At 48.7% G+C, this 18,859-nt stretch overlaps 9 protein-coding genes across 9 annotated transcripts; 7 read left to right on the top strand and 2 right to left on the bottom strand.

Annotated features, from left to right (window-relative positions):
* Positions 1-435: 435 nt before the first annotated feature.
* Positions 436-1,729, top strand: EYB26_002221 (uncharacterized protein; the record flags this gene model as incomplete). The annotated part of the gene is made up of 4 exons (XM_054261527.1): positions 436-718; positions 774-869; positions 940-1,428; positions 1,515-1,729. 4 exons carry the CDS (start codon positions 436-438, stop codon positions 1,727-1,729), a joined length of 1,083 nt encoding a protein of 360 aa, XP_054117502.1.
* A 774-nt stretch (positions 1,730-2,503) lies between these two features.
* On the top strand, positions 2,504-3,437 carry EYB26_002220 (uncharacterized protein; the record flags this gene model as incomplete). The annotated part of the gene is made up of 2 exons (XM_054261526.1): positions 2,504-2,770; positions 2,829-3,437. 2 exons carry the CDS (start codon positions 2,504-2,506, stop codon positions 3,435-3,437), a joined length of 876 nt encoding a protein of 291 aa, XP_054117501.1.
* A 733-nt stretch (positions 3,438-4,170) lies between these two features.
* On the top strand, positions 4,171-6,180 carry EYB26_002219 (uncharacterized protein; the record flags this gene model as incomplete). The annotated part of the gene is made up of 3 exons (XM_054261525.1): positions 4,171-4,788; positions 4,838-5,979; positions 6,054-6,180. The coding sequence occupies 3 exons, from the start codon at positions 4,171-4,173 to the stop codon at positions 6,178-6,180; spliced, it is 1,887 nt and encodes a 628-aa protein (XP_054117500.1).
* A 417-nt stretch (positions 6,181-6,597) lies between these two features.
* EYB26_002218 (uncharacterized protein) lies at positions 6,598-8,162 on the bottom strand (the record flags this gene model as incomplete). The annotated part of the gene is made up of 4 exons (XM_054261524.1): positions 6,598-6,848; positions 6,902-7,967; positions 8,037-8,105; positions 8,160-8,162. 4 exons carry the CDS (start codon positions 8,160-8,162, stop codon positions 6,598-6,600), a joined length of 1,389 nt encoding a protein of 462 aa, XP_054117499.1.
* An 873-nt stretch (positions 8,163-9,035) lies between these two features.
* On the top strand, positions 9,036-9,940 carry EYB26_002217 (uncharacterized protein; the record flags this gene model as incomplete). The annotated part of the gene is made up of 4 exons (XM_054261523.1): positions 9,036-9,296; positions 9,352-9,656; positions 9,709-9,872; positions 9,930-9,940. 4 exons carry the CDS (start codon positions 9,036-9,038, stop codon positions 9,938-9,940), a joined length of 741 nt encoding a protein of 246 aa, XP_054117498.1.
* Positions 9,941-10,528: 588 nt separating this feature from the next.
* Positions 10,529-11,859, top strand: EYB26_002216 (uncharacterized protein; the record flags this gene model as incomplete). The annotated part of the gene is made up of 2 exons (XM_054261522.1): positions 10,529-10,870; positions 10,930-11,859. 2 exons carry the CDS (start codon positions 10,529-10,531, stop codon positions 11,857-11,859), a joined length of 1,272 nt encoding a protein of 423 aa, XP_054117497.1.
* Positions 11,860-12,221: 362 nt separating this feature from the next.
* On the top strand, positions 12,222-14,000 carry EYB26_002215 (uncharacterized protein; the record flags this gene model as incomplete). The annotated part of the gene is made up of 1 exon (XM_054261521.1): positions 12,222-14,000. One exon carries the CDS (start codon positions 12,222-12,224, stop codon positions 13,998-14,000), a length of 1,779 nt encoding a protein of 592 aa, XP_054117496.1.
* Positions 14,001-14,750: 750 nt separating this feature from the next.
* EYB26_002214 (uncharacterized protein) lies at positions 14,751-17,129 on the top strand (the record flags this gene model as incomplete). The annotated part of the gene is made up of 2 exons (XM_054261520.1): positions 14,751-15,648; positions 15,703-17,129. The coding sequence occupies 2 exons, from the start codon at positions 14,751-14,753 to the stop codon at positions 17,127-17,129; spliced, it is 2,325 nt and encodes a 774-aa protein (XP_054117495.1).
* A 421-nt stretch (positions 17,130-17,550) lies between these two features.
* EYB26_002213 (uncharacterized protein) lies at positions 17,551-18,349 on the bottom strand (the record flags this gene model as incomplete). The annotated part of the gene is made up of 2 exons (XM_054261519.1): positions 17,551-17,947; positions 18,012-18,349. The coding sequence occupies 2 exons, from the start codon at positions 18,347-18,349 to the stop codon at positions 17,551-17,553; spliced, it is 735 nt and encodes a 244-aa protein (XP_054117494.1).
* Between the last annotated feature and the right edge of the window lie 510 nt (positions 18,350-18,859).

The following is an 18,859-nucleotide window of genomic DNA, read 5'->3' as shown; positions in this document are numbered from 1 at the left end:
GTCTTCCAAGCCTATGCATAGATCGACCAATCAGGAGGAACATGTCTAATTGACCAGCACAAGATGCTATCCTTATTCTCCTATAGAAGCTTCCATAGTGCATTTGTAATCATTTAAGAATCGAGGCCGTCTGATTAGAAATTTCTTCTCCTTTATGTGGCACAATACAGATACTCTGTCTCCCAGTGATGCTTACAGACCTTTCAATTTGAAGACTTGGCGTGACCCCACAGCGTCATATAGGGTACCGGTATCAAGCTTCGGGTTGAGCTGCCCCACGTTTAATGCAGATTAGAAATCCGAAGAACCGATTTCTGTCAATTGCACTCACTGATATATATATATATATATATAAGCGAATCGCAATCGAATTTCTCAATTGGCGACATTTCTACTTTCTTAATCCAAAAGTATATTTCCATAACAAACAGCAACATGGTCTCCAAAACGTGGAACGTGGGCGTCATTGGCTACGGCCTCAGCGCCAAAATCTTTCACATTCCCTTCATCACTGCTGTGCCCGATTTCAAATTATACGCCATTGTGCAGCGAAGCCCTACACCCGAGAATGATGCAGAGAAAGATTTCCCGGGGATCAAGGCATACAGAAGTACGGACGAGCTCTTCAAGGATGCTAACGTGGATGTTGTTGTTATTACTACGCCGCCGGATGGTCATTATGCGTTGACCAAAGCCGCGTTGGAGGCTGGGAAGCATGGTACATCCTTAAGTAGTCAAGGGGGAAAATTGATAGTCTTGCTGATTGATGATAGTTGTTGTTGAAAAGCCGTTTGTTCCTACACACAAGGAAGCCGAAGAGTTGGTCGGATTTGCTCAGAAACATAACAAGCTATTAGCCGTTTACCAGAGTGAGTGCAATCTTCAATGTGAATCAGCCGTGAAAGTCTGACCAAGCATGCTAATAATGCCTCTTGATAGATCGCCGCTACGACGCCGACTACGTGACCCTATCGAAGCTCGTCAAGAACGGCTCCCTTGGCAGAGTAGTAGAATACGAAACACACTTTGACCGCCACCGTCCTGAGCTTTCCGCCAGCACCACCGCCTGGAAGACCAAGGGTGTCCCGGAAACCGGAGCCATCTACGATCTCGGAGCACATCTACTCGACCAAGCCGTCCATCTCTTCGGACTACCTCAGCGCATTACGGGATTCGTTGGCAGCCAGCGAGTAAACAACCCCACTGGACTGGAAGACTCGTTCACGGCTTTGTTGCACTATGATACCGGATTGCTGGTGACGGCCAAAGCTGGTGTTGTGAGCCCGGAAGAGAAACAGCTTCGATTCTGGGTGAGGGGTGACAAGGGAAGTTTCAAGAAGTTCCATCTAGATATCCAGGAGGATCAGTTGAGGGCTGGTATTCGACCTGGCGATAGCGGATATGGCCTTGAGCCTAGTGACCGATACGGTATGTTTCTTCTTCCCCGAAAGAATGTGAAGAATGAAGAAAAAAGAAAAGACAGGAGATCGGGAGCTAATGCATGTTGAAACCAGGGGTCCTCACCACGATCGATCAGAACGGAAAGCCGTGCGCCGAAAAAATGCCGACTGTCGAGGGACCAACATGGGTGGAGTACTATCGCAAGCTTGCACGAGCATTGGCAGGAGAAGGCGAACTTCCAGCCAGTGGCGCCGACGCCAGCCAGGTTATCCGGCTGATTGAGCTGGCTAGAGAGAGTTCGAAATTCGGCAAGACTATGGATGTATAGATGTAAACTCTAGAAGATCTATCCACGATTACTCGCATGTTCACGTGTTCTGTTTCGTACTGCGTCATCGACGACGATACAGAAGTAGAAGTTGAGCGTGCGTGAGTCACGGGAATGAATGATCACGGGGATCTCAGATCATCGAGACGCTAACGTCCGCCACCAAAAGTCTCTGCGATTTGGCGGTAACTGCGTCCGGTTAGGCGCCTTTTCCCCGGATTTCTCGCCCAATGTTCGCTCTGCGTTGGCCTACACTTAGTTGTGGGAGTATCTTGGTTACCAGATAATTGTGAGTACGTAGTTTATAAGTATAAGTCGTCGGATAGAACGGCAGTCACTTACGAACTACAACAAAGTACCTGTTACAGTAATGTAACGTAATCAAGCTGGTAACGTAGCTCTAGTTCGCGGTATGTTACCAAACAATTACGTGATGCTCCCATGTGTGCGTCGCTAGACCGCATCCGGGTTTCCATTACCCAACGTCAACCTCTCTGAGTGGCCCGCAGAGAGAACGAACTGCTCTCTCACCTCTTTCGACTCTCTCCTCTTCTGCTCTCTTTGCTTAGAAACCCTAGCCGTCCGCGGAGATGACTCGAGACTGCGAAAAAAAACTTGCCAACAATGGCGGCGCGGCGCGGATGTCGTATAAAGACTGCATTGATGCCCGGGTCTGCCCCTTCTGATTCTTTTGGTTGATGGCACATACACACACACACAAGTGTTCGCGAGAGTCACACTCGAACATCAACCGCCAGTGTTAGTCAAACCATTATGCGCCTCTCCGATCCTGAGGCCTGGCACTTTGATATCGACAGATGGCTGAATCCATTGCTGCTGAGTCCGCCATGGCGAATCTTACCATATCCGATCTCTTATTTTCTCGGCCATAGGAAACACCCGATCAAGCCCATCGGTAATCTGATCATGATTGCGTGGGCCTTTCTCGGCATCTTCCTTGGTCTCATTGTTGTTGAGCTGGTGACGAAGCAAGTGCGCCTATTTAACGACCACAACGGACCCATCATCATTGCTAGTTTTGTATGTATAGCCAAACCCCTTCCCGCTCTGAGTCGGGACACTGACCTTGCATAATTAGGGCGCCGGGTCTGTTTTGCATTTCTATTCCATCGAATCACCATTGGCGCAACCACGAAATGCCGTCATTGGCCAGTTCATCGCCAGTGTGGTCGGTGTCAGCATCTGCAAACTCTTTGCCTTGAGCCCGCACTTTGAATCCATTCGATGGATAGGCGGTGCCTTGTCCTGTGCCATTGCCACGGCACTCATGGCCCTGACCAAGACGGTCCATCCACCCGCCGGTGCAACGGCGCTTTTGGCCGTCGTGAGCAACGAGTCATTACCGCTGGGATGGCTGTTGGTGCCCATGATGTTGTTGGGCTCTGCTCTCATGCTGATTGTGGCTCTGCTCATCAACAACATTCAACGCCAGTTCCCTTATTACTGGTGGTCACCAGAGGACTTGTCTCCCAACGGCAAACGCGGCAAGATCACGGAGGACGACGCTGGACATGTTCCCGGCGCAGACCTGGAAAAGAACTCGACCATTTCATCGCCGAGTCATAGTGAAGGCTCATTCGACCAGCCTCGGATACTCATCGGGCGAGGCACTGTCCATGTACCGAGTCATATATATTTGACGCCGGAGGAGAGGATCCTGTTGGAAGAGCTGAGCGACCGATTATGATCGGTCAACGAATAACGATATGATGGATTCAAAAAGTGTACATAGTTCTGTTTGTTCCTGTTCTGCATTTACCACCAGCATAGCATAGCATGGCATGGCATATAATAGCATATAATACATGCGTCAATGATACCTTGACCTTGCATACTACTTGAGGCTTACTCTGTACTGTGTTTTGGCAAGCGCCATCTCCCATCCTCAGGCACCCAGGCAGCAAGCCAGCCTTGCCACTTCACGTGCCCGTCGTGCCGTCGGGTGGCGTGTCTGCACCAATCACAGGCCGAGGGGCAGCCAAGAGGTCTCCACCACAAATTTTCAGAGATTTACTCAGGCAACTCTTACTCTTACACACACTCTAGCCCACTCTACGTACTACCCAACCCAACCTACCCAACAACCCCTTCTCTCCTCTACTGCATATTGTTCCAGTGGTTGTCAAGAAAATATAGACAGTTCTGCTTCATTGTCAGAGACTATCTTATATATTTTCTTTCCAGTGATACCCTTGTACTTCGTTCTTTTATCTATTGTTTGTGTTCACTTCGATTAGCGGGGCAGCTTTTTCAACACTCTTCCCTAATCGATAAGCAGGGCTGTACCCCACGACGATTTTTTTTCCTTCTCCTCGCCCATAGAACGGATCTGTCTGCTTCAATAGACAGGCTCATCATCAAATCTTCTCGCACTTATTTTTAGAGAAGGAAAAAAAAAGTCTTATCTTTCGATCACCAAAATGGTTTCTGCATCCAAAGCCGCCCGTCAGGCCAAGCGTGCCGCCGACGGCGACAAGAAAACATCCAAACTCGCAGCCAAAAAGGCAGCCAAGGCCCAGGCTGAGGGCAGCGAGACCCCCGAATTGCAAGATGGTGATGGAGAAGCTATCCCAACCGGCGATGAGCCCGCCACCACTGCCGATAAGATGAAGGAGGTCGACAAGTTGACCGCACAAATGGACAAGCACGGTCTCTCCGACCGAGTCACAACCGGTGTTTTATCCTCGATGGCTTCCTCCCGCGACGTGAAGATCACTTCGGCTTCGTTGGTGTTCCACGGTAAGGTTCTGTTCACCGACACCACCCTCGAGCTCAACTATGCCCGACGATATGGTTTGCTGGGTGAGAACGGTTGTGGTAAATCCACGCTTTTGAAGGCCATCGAGGCACGCGAATTTCCCATCCCAGAACATATTGATATCTACCTTTTGAACGAGGGTGCACCACCCAGCGAGCTCGGTGCCTTGGAATGGGTTGTGAAAGAGGCCGAGAACGAGATGGATCGTCTGGAGAAATTGGCTGAAGATATTCTCGAGAAGAACGGTCCCGAAGACCCTATCTTGGAAGATTTATATGAGGTCAGTAAACTTCCTATCAAGGCATGCACTGTATACTAACATCGTCCAGCGTATGGAAAACATGGACCCCTCGACTTTCCACACCCGTGCCTCCTTGATCTTGACCGGTCTTGGATTCAACAGCGTCACCATTCACAAGAAAACAAAGGACATGTCTGGTGGTTGGAGAATGCGAGTGGCTTTGGCCAAGGCTCTCTTCGTCAAGCCTTCTCTGTTGTTGCTCGATGACCCCACTGCCCATTTGGATCTTGAAGCTTGTGTGTGGCTTGAAGAATATCTTAAGAAGTGGGAACGTACGCTTATCTTGGTTTCTCACTCCATGGACTTTTTGAACGGTGTCTGCACAACCATGATCGATATGCGTCTGAAGCAGCTCTTGTACTATGGTGGTAACTACGATTCCTACCACAAGACCAGGTCTGAGCAGGAGACAAACCAGATGAAGGCATACACCAAACAGCAAGAAGAAATCGCTCACATCAAGAAGTTCATTGCTTCTGCTGGTACCTATGCCAACTTGGTGCGTCAAGCCAAGTCTCGTCAAAAGATCCTCGACAAGATGGAGGCCGATGGATTCATTCAGCCCGTCATTCCCGACAGAGTGTTCTCTTTCCGGTTCGCCGATGTTGAGAAGCTTCCCCCCCCTGTCCTGGCCTTTGATGACGTGACTTTCTCCTATTCTGGAAAACCTGAGGATACCCTGTACGAGAACCTCGACCTCGGTGTCGATATGGACTCTCGAACTGCCTTGGTCGGACCCAACGGTGTCGGCAAATCCACCCTTCTCCGCCTGATGACCGGAAAATTGTCCCCCAACAGCGGCCGTGTCCAACGCCACACTCACTTGAAATTGGGTCTTTACAGCCAGCACTCCGCCGAACAGCTCGACCTAACCAAATCAGCCCTCGACTTTGTGCGCGATAAATTCAGTGACAAATCCCAAGACTACCAGTACTGGCGCCAACAGCTTGGTCGTTACGGCTTGAGCGGTGAATCCCAGACTGCGCTCATGGGTACTCTGTCTGAAGGTCAAAAGAGTCGTATCGTGTTTGCGTTGCTCGCTATTGAGTCCCCCAACATGTTGCTTTTGGACGAGCCTACCAACGGTCTCGATATTCCTACCATTGACAGTCTTGCGGATGCCATCAATGCGTTCAACGGTGGTGTTGTCGTCGTGTCCCACGATTTCCGGTGAGCCTTTTTGCCCCCCCTTCCTGCTCTCTGCTTTCTCTTAATGACAAACGTGACTAACTGAATTGAAACAGTCTCCTCGATAAAATCGCCAAAGATATCCTCGTCTGTGAACACAAGACCGTCCGCCGCTGGGACGGCCCCATCGGCGAATACAAGAACTACCTTCGCAAGAAGATGGTCGAATCCGGTGCTGTCTAATCTTTCCCTCGAGAGGATACCGGTATATAGTTTATTTTATTATTTTATTATTTTATTATTCTCATTTGTTGGCTGGTGTCATGTCATATGATGCTGTGTGTCATGACTGCATTTCTTTGACGTATTGATTGATTATGCAACAAAAGAACGAGACGAATTTACTTTTTTTTCCTTTCTTCCTTATGTTTTTGCATTGTTGTTGTTTTTACCTTCACAATAGATAGAAAGTTGGTTTGACAACAATATTAGATGGAGATCAATACAAGCTTATATACAATTTCTCTCACTTTTTGGAAAGTCAAGGAGGGATTATACGGTATGAAATGTATACGATTACCATCTCTATGATATGGTCCACCGGGTCTTGCTAGAGTTACACGAATGAAGAAATGTGATGACATGATGAAAAGAAAGCATTTACAAATACAATCCCTCCGGCTCACTCTCATTCTTAGTCTTAAGGACACGCTCACGAGCAGTTCGGAAATCCTCCATTTGCACTCTCATACGACGCTCGCGGAGGGCCATGAGGCCGGCCTCGGAGCAGATGGCCTTGATATCGGCGCCGGAAAGGTCGTCCTTTTGGCTGATGAATTCTTCGAGGTCGACGTCTTCGCTGAGGGACATTTTGCCGGTGTGGAGGAGGAAGATCTTGCGCTTGGTGTTTTCTACAAAGCTTATTAGTAAGGACTTAGAATTGCGGGTAAAAGCGAGTGCTCACGGTCAGGATTCTCAAACAAAATCTTACGGTCAATACGACCTGGTCGAATCAAAGCAGGATCCAAGCTCTCAATCTTGTTCGTCGCCATAATCACCTTGACATCTCCTCGGTCGTCGAATCCATCAAGCTGGTTCAGCAACTCCAACATGGTTCGCTGAATCTCTCGCTCACCACCTGAAGTCGAGTCGTATCGCTTTGTACCAATAGCGTCGATCTCATCAATAAAGACAATAGATGGGGCATGTTCTGCCGCCACCGTGAAAATCTGTCGTACTAGTCGAGGACCGTCACCCAGGTATTTTTGAATCAACTCACTACCGACGATACGCAGGAAAGTAGCACTGGTCTGGTTCGCCACGGCTTTCGCCAGAAGCGTCTTTCCAGTACCGGGGCTACCGTATAAGATAACACCCTTGGGCGGTTTGATACCCATCTCCTCGTAGAGCTCGGGGTGCAACAATGGCAACTCGACGGCTTCTCGAACTTCCTGAATCTGAGTCTCTAGACCACCGATATCCGCGTAGGACTCTGTCGGAGCTTTGTCAAGCTTCATGACCGACACTAAGGGATCCGTGTCGTCTGTCAAAACACCAACCACTGACACCGACTTGTGGTGTAATAGAATACTAGCACCCGGCTCCAATAGATCTTTGTCAACAAAAGACATGATTGAGACGTAGTACTCCGGACCGGTGGCACTGGAAACGATGGCGTGGTCGTCGTCAATCATCTCCTCCAGATTTCCAACACCCATCGGGCTACCTCGCATATCATCGACACGACCTCTTTCATCGGCGTTTCGGTCTAGAGCATCGAGATCTCCTGTTGCCGATGGCTGGGTGGTGGCCAGTGCCTTTGCCTTTCGGATGCGTTCTTGGTTCTCAACATACTCCTCCTCAAGCAACAGATGATCGTGGATTCGCTGCATCCTCAGGTATCGTAATTTACATCGTGCCGTCGGGAGAATGGTAGGAAGTTTGGCAGCGGCATTGGGACCGGCTGCCTTGCGCTTCTTGCGGCCGAGGCGAGTGGTGGGTTGTGGTGGTGGTTCGTACTTGGGCTTATCCTGTAGTACGACTGGGTGAGCTGCTGTTCATGTCTCGTCTCTATGCTGATGTGTTTGGAGAAAGTATACCTTCTTGCTCTTGTCGTCATTTCCATCTCCGCCTGGGCCACCGCCTCCGATATTGGATTGTTGATTACCCTGTCAGTAGTTAGTAAGCTGATGCTGAGCTTGATGATAGCAGTTTAGTCGTACCATGATAAAGAGCTCTAGGGATCAACGACCCGACACTTCAACTTGTATAAATCACAATAGGAAGATATATGTTGTGATGATATACGACGTAAGAGACAGATAAGATGGAAACTGATGGTGTGGTGATGAGTGTGGTGTGCTGTAGACGTGATGATGATTGATCACTAAGGTCCGTTAGTTGTCAGGAAGGAGCTTGCCCGACCTGTCGCCGTCAGCCCAATGCGGTTAGCGTCGCCGCTCTGCCCAGCCCCGACTGGCTACGTTGGCACGTGACATGACGGCAAATCCGCGTCCACGTCAGGGCCCAACAGCCAATCGGATTGCGATAAACGGCGAGGCTGTGCGTCACTCTTTGGAGTCTCCAATGCTTGCTTACCTTCGGTCTTGACTTGACAATATAGTCCTCTGATTCTATGCTCGACTACTGATTATTCAACTGGCTGTCAAGTAGAACATCGTCTGACTTTTTCTATCTTGCTTGTTGCTACTGCCAAGCATTTGCTGCTATATGATTACTGACCGAAGCTATAGCTGAACGAGAACACCGCGGATTCGACTTGATCGAGTCGTCCAATGTTGCGCTACCACATCGCATTTATCGACACTCGCTAGGCAGACTTTGCTGTATACTACCTAGTACAGGTACTATATAGCTGCTCTGCGGCTCGTGCCATTCCGTCTTATTCGAGAACCATACCCTTCGTTATAAAACAGATCTATCGATCTTCTTGTTGCCTGACAGTCGCTGGCCAGTCATATCGTTCACTTTACTTCCCCACTACAACCACCATCATATAAACAAACACGAAGCGTATTTTCTTTCTCTATTAGACGGACTCGATTTTACAGCCTTCGCCCAGTTCCCTCATCTCCGTCATGGCCTCGAATCGTACCCGCCGTATAGCCAAAGAGATTGCGGATATTCATAATGATCCCCATTCGCAAGTGACTGCAGAGCCCATGGGCGCTGACGATGATCTCACGCATCTGCGGGGCTCGTTTCGTGGTCCACCTGGAACACCATACGAAGATGGCACATTCTTTGTCGATATCAGGATCCCGACTGAATACCCTTTCCGACCCCCTCTTATGAAATTCGAGACCAAGGTCTGGCACCCCAACGTCAGCAGTCAAACAGTGAGTCTCAAGCCTGGAAACCACGTTTTGTGTTGGGGACTGCTAATGTTTCAAGGGCGCCATCTGTCTTGATACACTCTCGTCAGCCTGGTCCCCGGTGCTCACGATCAAATCCGCCCTGCTCTCCCTCCAGTCACTCCTCAGCACACCCGAACCAAAAGATCCCCAAGATGCAGAAGTAGCCAATATGCTTCTACGTAAGCCGAAAGAATTCGAGCGGGTGGCAAGGGAATGGGCTATAACTTATGCCGGTGCCCCCAAGAAACATCTTGCGGAGGGCAGCGGCGGTGCGACTGATGCTTCTATACGGGAGCAGGAGCGCAAAGCAAAGGAGGATGAGGAACGGGATGCATTGGCTGCGTAAGTTCTCCCCAAAACCTAGACGAAGGAAAAATTGCTGACTGCATTCTAGTTATGATGGATATAACAAAGACCTCGTCGACCGCTTCTGTGGTATGGGATTCGATATTGACCGTGTGGTAGCCGGCTTTAAACACGTTGGCATCGACCGGAATAATGGCGCCGACTATGAACTTGAGGGAGAGGCTGTTGGGGATGTCACTGCATATCTGCTAGGTGAACCATGATTTGATGATGAATATTTATGAACGAGATGATTTACGAATGATTTAGGCGAAGACTGAATCGTCACCTGAACAAGCGTACGGAGCTTACCCGGAGCATATATTTCCTTCAGTTCTGATACTGATTTTTTTTCATTTCTGGTCCGGTACTGGTAGATAGGAGGTGGTTCGGCGGTGTTGGGTTCATTTTGCTCCCTTTGATTTGACGGATTGACGATGCATAGGCCAAGTGATTAGCAAACGAATTATGTTCAACTAAATATTTACCAAAGTCTTTACTTTCAAATTAATGTGTTTCATGAAGAATCTCATGGTCATAGTTAACACGTATGATGTTGTCATAGCTTAGATGCTCCTCAAATACTGAACGCTAAATGGCTGGCTGGGGCGATCTCGGCTGATAACCAAGTCAATCGATAAGCTTTCAAAGCTCGGGCGGCCCGCGGGACATATGCCGCCAAACTGAAACTAACTTGACCTCCCTTGACTTTTGGGTATGCGACTTCGCCAATTATGCGCTCGAATTAACAAAGTAGCCATCTGAAATGCAAATCAATCTACAGACGAAGCTTCTGCCATTCAACTTCTCCGTCTCCGAGGCTTGGACGGTCTAAAAAGAGGGATCAACTCCCGACCTGCGTTGCCATTATGATCGAAGACGAAATCTACAAAACCTCCACACAATTCCGGATATGGTCTTACACAAAAGATTCTCTGAAATCGTTACGAGCGAACACAAATGCCGTTGCTTGTGAGCGCCTCCGAGCTGCCCAGAACCGAGCACGCGAGGCACCTAGATCTGCGACCACTTCCTCAAGTGGGAATCTGACACCCAACCCAAGTGATAATGATTCGAAAGTGGAAGCAGCACTCGGGAAAGATGTGGACTGTTTGAATGCAGAGGAAGAGCTCATGTTTGTGAGGTATTATTGCGAGCAGGCTCTTGAATTAGGGGATAACTATAAGCCACCCCTGCCGACGATGGTCAGAGTAAGTCTTCACCTTCACGACCCAAGGAAAGCTCTGGCTAAATAATTACTTTACATCAGGCAACTGCTATACAGTACCTTCGTCGATTCTACCTTTCAAATTCCGTCATGACCTACCACCCCAAGACCATCATGCCCTGTGCACTTTTCCTCGCCACAAAAACTGACAATTACTATCTCTCATTAAATGAATTCGCAAAAGCTGTGCCTAAAATCGACAAACCCGCAGACGTCATTGCGCCGGAGTACACATTAACACAAGGTCTCAGATACACATTCGATGTACGTCATCCGTTTCGGGGTCTGGAGGGTGGAATCATGGAAATCCAAGCAATTGCCCAAGGCGAGGGACAGCCCGGGCCCCTTACTACGGGACAGACTCCCGAAAGCATGAAGCAGGCAATCAACAACATTGCACCGATTCAGGGATCTGACAAAGGATCAATATCTTCCAGAATATCAACTGCCCATGGCAAAGCTCGAGAGTTATTAAAAACAGCAGCCCAAATGACCGATGCTTATTTCTTTTATACGCCATCACAGATATGGCTCGCTGCCCTTCTGGTTGCTGACAAACCCCTTGCACAGTTCTATCTGGACACTAAACTAGGTCCAGGCGTGAACACCGTATCGGCAGATTCCAACAATCCGTTGGAAATGATTCGTACAAAATTAATGACGACACTATCTGATTGTGCCAGTCTACTGGAGTCTTACACCCCTGTTGCTTCCAACCCCGAAACAATCAAGGACCTGAAAGCCATAGCCAAAAAGGTATATCAGTGTCAGATGATTGAAAAGCTAGATCCTGCAGCTCCCGGTAGCGGACAGAAACGGTCAACGGGCAGCCTGCCTGGAGCTGAAGGTGCGTCCGAAAGTGAATTGGAAAGAGCAGCTAAGAAACGACGGCTGGAACGTGAAAGGCGCGAACAAGAGAGTAAGGATATCTTTGGCGGGGAATTAGTGGCGCAACGGAACAAGGCTGGTTGAAATGAGATTATAATAAAAGTTGGTTGAATGTTCTATACTCGTAGTAGATGCATACCTAGTTTTGCAGACGCTTAATGATATCGCTGCTAGCTACATTCCAGTATACATCCGGCTCTACGGACTCCTCTATATAATCTCATGCCCTCGTAGTAGACATCACATGTTTTAATGAAAAGTAAACTATCTCTATCGCGACATTGAGCTCACATATAGCTTTCGAGGAGCCCTGAACGATGATTGGTCGATAGCTAGGTATAGTTCCAATGTTAAATGCAAACAGTGCAAATAGCGCCACTCTCAGCATTTGAGCCTCCAAAAATCTCCAGACGACTTTCCTTGAACACAACAGCGCGTTCAACAATATGGATGGATTTGACGAGGAAGCTTTCAAAAAGTTCTTTCCAGGCAGTTTTGGGAAACAAGAGACAAAGAGCGACCTTTCCACCCAACTTGAGCGTTCAAAGCGAGCTGATGTCAAGGCGAAGGTCGAGAATGAGGAAGCAGGCGCCGCTGGGTCGCAACCTTTAATCACCGATGAAGACGATAAACCCGGCAAAGAAGAGATAGACCGCGACAATGATAGCGATGACGACGATGACGATGATGACGACAGCGATGATGAAGATGAAGATGAGTTTCCTGTCTCGCATGAACTCGTCTTCAAGACACATGAACGGGCCGTAACAACCCTGTCGGTCGATCTTCCAGGTAGTCGATTTGTGTCAGGTTCTGCAGATTGCACAATCAAATTTCACGATTTCGCGTCAATGACACCTTCTACGCTACGCGCCTTCAAGTCTGTCGACCCCAGCGCGAAGAAGAATGCCGCGGCACAAGAAACACATTCGGTTCATTACGTCGCATTCAACCCGATATCGCCTGGTCAGATTCTCGTGATTCCCGCTACGCCACAACCAAAGATCCTCGATAGGGACGGAAACGTGCTTACTGAATTCGTCAAGGGTGATATGTACTTGCGGGACATGCACAATACGAAAGGCCATGTTTCAGAGGTTACATCGGGGGCCTGGAGCCCAACAGACTACAACTTATGCGCCACCGCCGGAACTGACAGTACGGTCAGAATATGGGACGTCAACGTTGGTCGGAATCAAAAAGAAGTCATCGCGTATAAGTCCAAGGCTGCTGGTTCAGCTGGTAGGACTAAGATCACTGCTGTCGCATGGGCGTCACCGAAACAAGGCGGACCTAATGTGCTTGTCGCTACCGGTCTGGACGGTAGCCTGGTGATGTGGAGTGGCGATGGGCCATATACAAGACCGGCGGCAGAAATTAGAGATGCTCATACGCGAGACACTTGGACTAGTGGGCTGGATATCAGCCCTGATGGTCGTCTCGTAGTGACTAAAGGAGGAGATGACACAATTAAACTGTGGGATACTCGCAAATTCAAGCAGCCTATCACCACGGTCACGCATCAGTCATTAAGCCACTATCCAACGTCGAACATTAAATTCTCGCCAACAGGCACCAACATTATTACTGGTTCGGAGACCGGCCATCTTCATATTCTGAACCCGGCGACGCTGAAGCCAGAGCTTGTATCACCGGTAACTCCAGGCTCGCCAGTGATTACGGTACTATGGCACGAGAAATTGAATCAAATATTAACGGGATCCGCCAATGCGGAAACCCACGTTCTATATAACCCGACAATGTCCTCCAAGGGCGCCGTTCTTATCATGTCCAAGGCCCCCAAGCGCCGACACATTGATGACGACCCAACCCTAACCACAGATATATCACAAGGATTCTCCGGCGATGCGGTAGTCGTCGGAGCAAATGGCCTTCCCCAGACCGCAGCAGCCAGCTGGTCATCGCGCCACCCAACCGTTGGACTCACTGTATCCGGGCGCTCGAGGGACCCTCGTCGACCACACCTCCCTGCACAAACCCCGTTTGCAAAATCGCAGCCTGACGAGAAACATATTCGCGAGAGTATTCCTCTGAGTTCAATGCGTGATGAAGATCCACGCGAAGCGCTGCTGAAGTATGCTGAAAAGGCACAAAAGGATCCTATCTTTACAAAGGCCTGGCAGAAAACACAGCCCAAAACCATTTATGCGGAACTCAGTGATGAGGAAGAAGAACGCCCTGAAAAGAAGAAGATTAGACGATAGTTTGTGGCTCAGAATTCGTCTATGTGTATATAATGGGAATCGGCGTTGGGTATAACTGGACGGGTGAGGGCGCATGTATATTACAGTTTTCTAGAAGCTATGATCAATAACAAGAAAGTGAATGCCATTAATAAGCCTCTTCTACTCAACCGAAGATATGCAAATTCATCCACTGTAGGCTTTTCATGGAGAGAATTACTGCCCTCCAGGCTCCAGCAGGGTAGGGCATGCTTGCTTACCTGATAAGGAACTAGCGCCTTCGCACTCCTCGACCAACCGAAGTGCTCCGCGCGGCCTCCGCCGGATGGACTCGCATCAACCTCAACATCTGCTTTGCAGGTTGTCGAATTTGCCTCACCTGAACACGACCCGTAATATGTCAGTTACTCAGGCTTACCATACCGAATCAACATTGAATATTAACATCCGCTGATTTTGACATCTCACAGCAAACGCGCTTTCCATTATCGCGACTGCGACATCATTCCTTTCTCCACCACATCTTGCGAAGCCATCGATCTCTTTTGTACCATACACGACGAAACTACAAATGCGAGCTTGAACCTTGAATAGTGCCTCAGAAGGCCATAATGCACTCGGCGGGAAGGCGACCCAGTCCGTAGGCCCCATTCCAACTACGCGAGGCATAAAGAAAGAAAGAGAGCAGAAACAGAGCCCGCGAGAAGGGAACGTTAGGACCTTGACGGCATCGACGACACCAGATTCAAACACCAAAGCTCTTCAACAAGCATGGCCAGTGCTATACCCACCCCATCGGCCTCGCCTGCAGCGCAAGCATCCCTGTCAGATCCTTCATTTGATTTACTAGCCCTCTTCTTCGGAACGCTAGACGATGGAGACGAAGAAGGAAGACATCAAAGATGGTCATCTTTTATTGGGATAATAGTGGCTATATGTGGGAATATTCTCATTTCATTCGCTCTCAACATCCAGCGGTATGCCCACGTACGCATCGAACAGGAAGCTGAAGGCGAACGAGTTCGTTTGAGGTCTCGGAGACGTTTGTCGACGAGCACGTATGGTTCTGTGGAGGCTCCGTATCGAGATGAGCCGGACTATGAGAGTGATGCTCAACCCGCACGATCCCGCAATGGCCGATATCAACCCTACAGCAATCATGATTCAAGGAATGGAGACTCTGATCACTTGGACCACTCGGTTCTTTCCGACAACACTCTGCGACCTGACGATAAGACCTCAGAAAATGGCGATCGAATCAGTTATCTTCATTCACCATATTGGTGGGCTGGTATTGTGTTGATGACGCTGGGAGAGATGGGGAATTTCCTTGCTTATGGATTTGCACCGGCTTCCATTGTCTCACCCCTGGGAGTTGTTGCGTTGATTTCGAATTGCATTATTGCCCCGTTTCTCTTGAAGGAGAAATTTCGTCCACGCGATTTCTGGGGTGTCCTGATTGCCATTGCAGGTGCAGTGGTGGTGGTATTGAGTGCGGAGACATCCGAGACTAAAATTGGTCCCCATGATATTTGGGTGATGATTACGAAGTGGGAGTTTGAGGTGTACATGGGTGTCACTGCTGGATTGATAGTTGTTCTCATGTACTTGAGCGAAAAGCACGGTGGTCGTACAATCTTAATTGACCTAGGTTTGGTTGGTCTGTTTGGTAAGCACTTAGCAAGTCCATTTTCGCGGATGGAACCAAGCTAACAGCTCAAAGGTGCCTACACTGCCCTTTCCACCAAAGGCGTTGCATCGCTACTTTCGTTTACTCTATGGCATGTCATCACATTTCCCATCTCCTATTTACTTGTCGCGGTTCTTGTCACAAGTGCCTTGATGCAAGTGCGTTATATCAACCGCGCCCTGCAACGATTCGACTCTACACAAGTCATACCTACTCAATTCGTTCTCTTCACCCTTTCCGTTATCATAGGAAGTGCTGTGCTATACCGCGACTTTGAATCTGCGACATTATCTAGAGCATTGAAGTTCGTTGGCGGTTGCGCCTTGACGTTTCTCGGAGTGTACTTTATCACCAGCGGTAGAGTCCGCAGTGATGATGATTATGAAATTAGTTACGGCGATGAAGACGAAGAAGAGGCCGTGGGATTTCTAAATGAGGAGCGGTACCGTGATTCAATAGATGAGCCCGCGCCGCTGGAGCCGAGACCACAACGAACGAACAACATATCTAGTCCCTTGCGCCGAGATTCAGTGCGAAGCGCCACTTCAGAAAGACAAAGCTTGAGCACTCCCAAAGGACTCCTTTCGCCGGTTGGCTCCGACCATGACGGGTCATTCTCAGAAGATTCTTTATCCCAAGAACTTAGCACGCCATCATCTCCTCTACGGTCTCATTCTCTAGCCGACAATCCCTGGGCTTCGCCTAGTAACATTAACCAAACTCCATCCCAAGTCAATCCACTTGTACAAGAAAGTACACCGGCGACTCCTCCTAATCGACATTCATATGTAGAACAAACTCCTCCGCTCCTTCTCCGATTTCCAGCTGCTCCTACACTTGACGATAATGCCTCGTCAACAAATAATGAGCCTCATAACCAGCCGACTCAATCACTTCAATTACCAGCAGACGCTAAAACACTCACGAGTCGACGCCGGAGCACACCTCGAACCCCACAGTCGAACACAAGGAATTCTGTCCATTTACGATTGACCCCGAGCCCGCTCATTGCGCCTCTTTCTTCTACTCTGTCTGCTGTTGTAGCAGACTCTCTTTTACGCGGCGAGGGCAGTCCGAAGCACGCACGAAGCAGGTCTCTTAAGGTTCGGAAGCTAGCCGGGGCCCCGCTCATTCCCGATAGAATGAACGACGGTCAACTGTCAGCACACGACTCAGACATGCTGGTTAGCGGTCATCGTAATGATTCCAGTGCCGTGACTGTCGCCCCAGGTTCGTCTCGCTTTTGTTCTGCGAATGATGTACGGCCTACAGATGACCAAGAACACACTGATTCCAAGCCGAACCCTGATCAGGCTGCAAAAATGAGGATGCGAAGCTTTAGCGATTCCATCAACGGTCACTTAGCCTGGCTTGGAGGGACGCTCCTAGGCTCAAAACGATCTTCAAGGCCGGCAGTGCCTACTGAAAACGAGCCAGATAGTCATCATGCAGAATCATGATGCGTCTATATCTATGCGTTTCTGTATTTTTCTTTCTCTCTAGCAAGAATTCTTTATCTTGTCAGGGTCATAACATTGTTGGCATTTGTTATTATATATTTAATCACCACTGTATAAAGACATTGAGGTTAATGTCAGGGCTTTTTGTGCATTCGTTGTGGATCATTTCTTTTTGTCTTGCAGCATCATACCTTTTTGATCGAGTTGCTTGTCAATTGCATTCGTTAAATACGTGTTCCGGGCGGTTTTGAATATATTTATTTGCATGATACCTTTTTCGTTCATCTCGAACCGTGGTAACCCCGGCTCACACGCATTGTTTCGTTGACAGCTATGTACAGGCAAATTGCATATCGACTGCCTCTTGGGTTGACATCAAAAATGCAATCATGATGAAGTTGCAAATAGAAGCAAGAGTGAATTACCGCACAGTCACGCTATAAGTCGAATACAACTCCGCACCAGACCCTGTAAAGGGCTCCGTACCAGCCTGCACAGTCAACAAGTATTGACTGGAACTCAACCGCTCATGTGCCTCCAAATACTTAAAAAAGTCAAGCAAATTACCCGAATAGCTGGTCTGCTCGCTGATGGCCACAAAACTGTACACAGTGGTAGCACCGTTAGGTCCACTGTAGAGTTTCCAGGATACGCCTCCGATGGTTGGAGTTGCGATTGTTGATCCGGATGAGGAGATGGGTCCTGCGCCGCCGAGGGCTGCGAGCCAGATCATGATTTCGTATTGTGCGCTTCCGCTGGCGCTGGAGCTGGTAAACATGTCGTAGGCGACGTCGGCTACGATGTTGGAGCCCGTATAGCTGTATAATCATCAGTACCTATAAACCAAGCTTGGAATAATTGGAGAATACGGGAAGGACGAACCTCCATTTCCACGTCGTTGGAATACTCGAAATAGCACTCAACTGCTTCGGCGTAATAACATACTCTGCATTTGCGAAGCTCTTGACATCATACGAGATCCCCTCCCAAGACCAGGATGTGTACCAGGTGAGTGTGTTGCCGCTAAGGGATACGATCTCCGAGCATTGTGAGCCGGATGTGGCTGTTGACTCGCCCCAGAGATCGTTGTAGACGATGTATTTGCCGTCAGTGGCTGAGTCCCATTGCCCGCAGAATTTGGCTCTTTTGGAGAGATCACAACTCCCAGAGGATGCGGCGAGGGCGAGGCCGGCTAGGCCGAGGGAGATGAGATACGTCATTTTGATAGAGAGTATATAAAAAGAAATATAAACCTTTTGTGTTGTTCTCTTAGAGTTGGATATAGAAACACTTTGGACGATTCAAAGGATCATTGTTTAAACCTTTTTAAAGCTCGTCATGTCAGACATACCTGCATCTGTTTATTCCAACTTCACCTCTACAGAATAACCAGGGATGGTACTGTATTCAAGGCATCCTTGAGATTACAAGGCACGGCAAACGTCATCACATGTTTTCTGTGTACAACGCAAACCGGCATCTATATGTCCTTTTGGCAACATTATTTTCCTCCAGTGAAAACAAATATACACAGTTTCCAACTACGCCCTTATGCTGGCAACGTCAAATTAAAGCTGGCACTATGAAACACCCAACCGAGTCTCCGCGTGTTGTGGGTCGTTTCGTGTTGTTTGGGTTGAGTGCTTAAGGACTGCTTATGATTCTGAAGATGATCATATAGAGCATGTAATTCCGTGTACGTTGCGTTGTGGACGGATTGGTGGAATATC

The sequence above is a fragment of the Talaromyces marneffei genome, chromosome 1 (genome assembly GCF_009556855.1).
Source record: "Talaromyces marneffei chromosome 1, complete sequence".
In the NCBI taxonomy this organism is placed as follows: domain Eukaryota; kingdom Fungi; phylum Ascomycota; class Eurotiomycetes; order Eurotiales; family Trichocomaceae; genus Talaromyces; species Talaromyces marneffei.
This window is presented reverse-complemented; position numbering and strand designations above follow the sequence as displayed.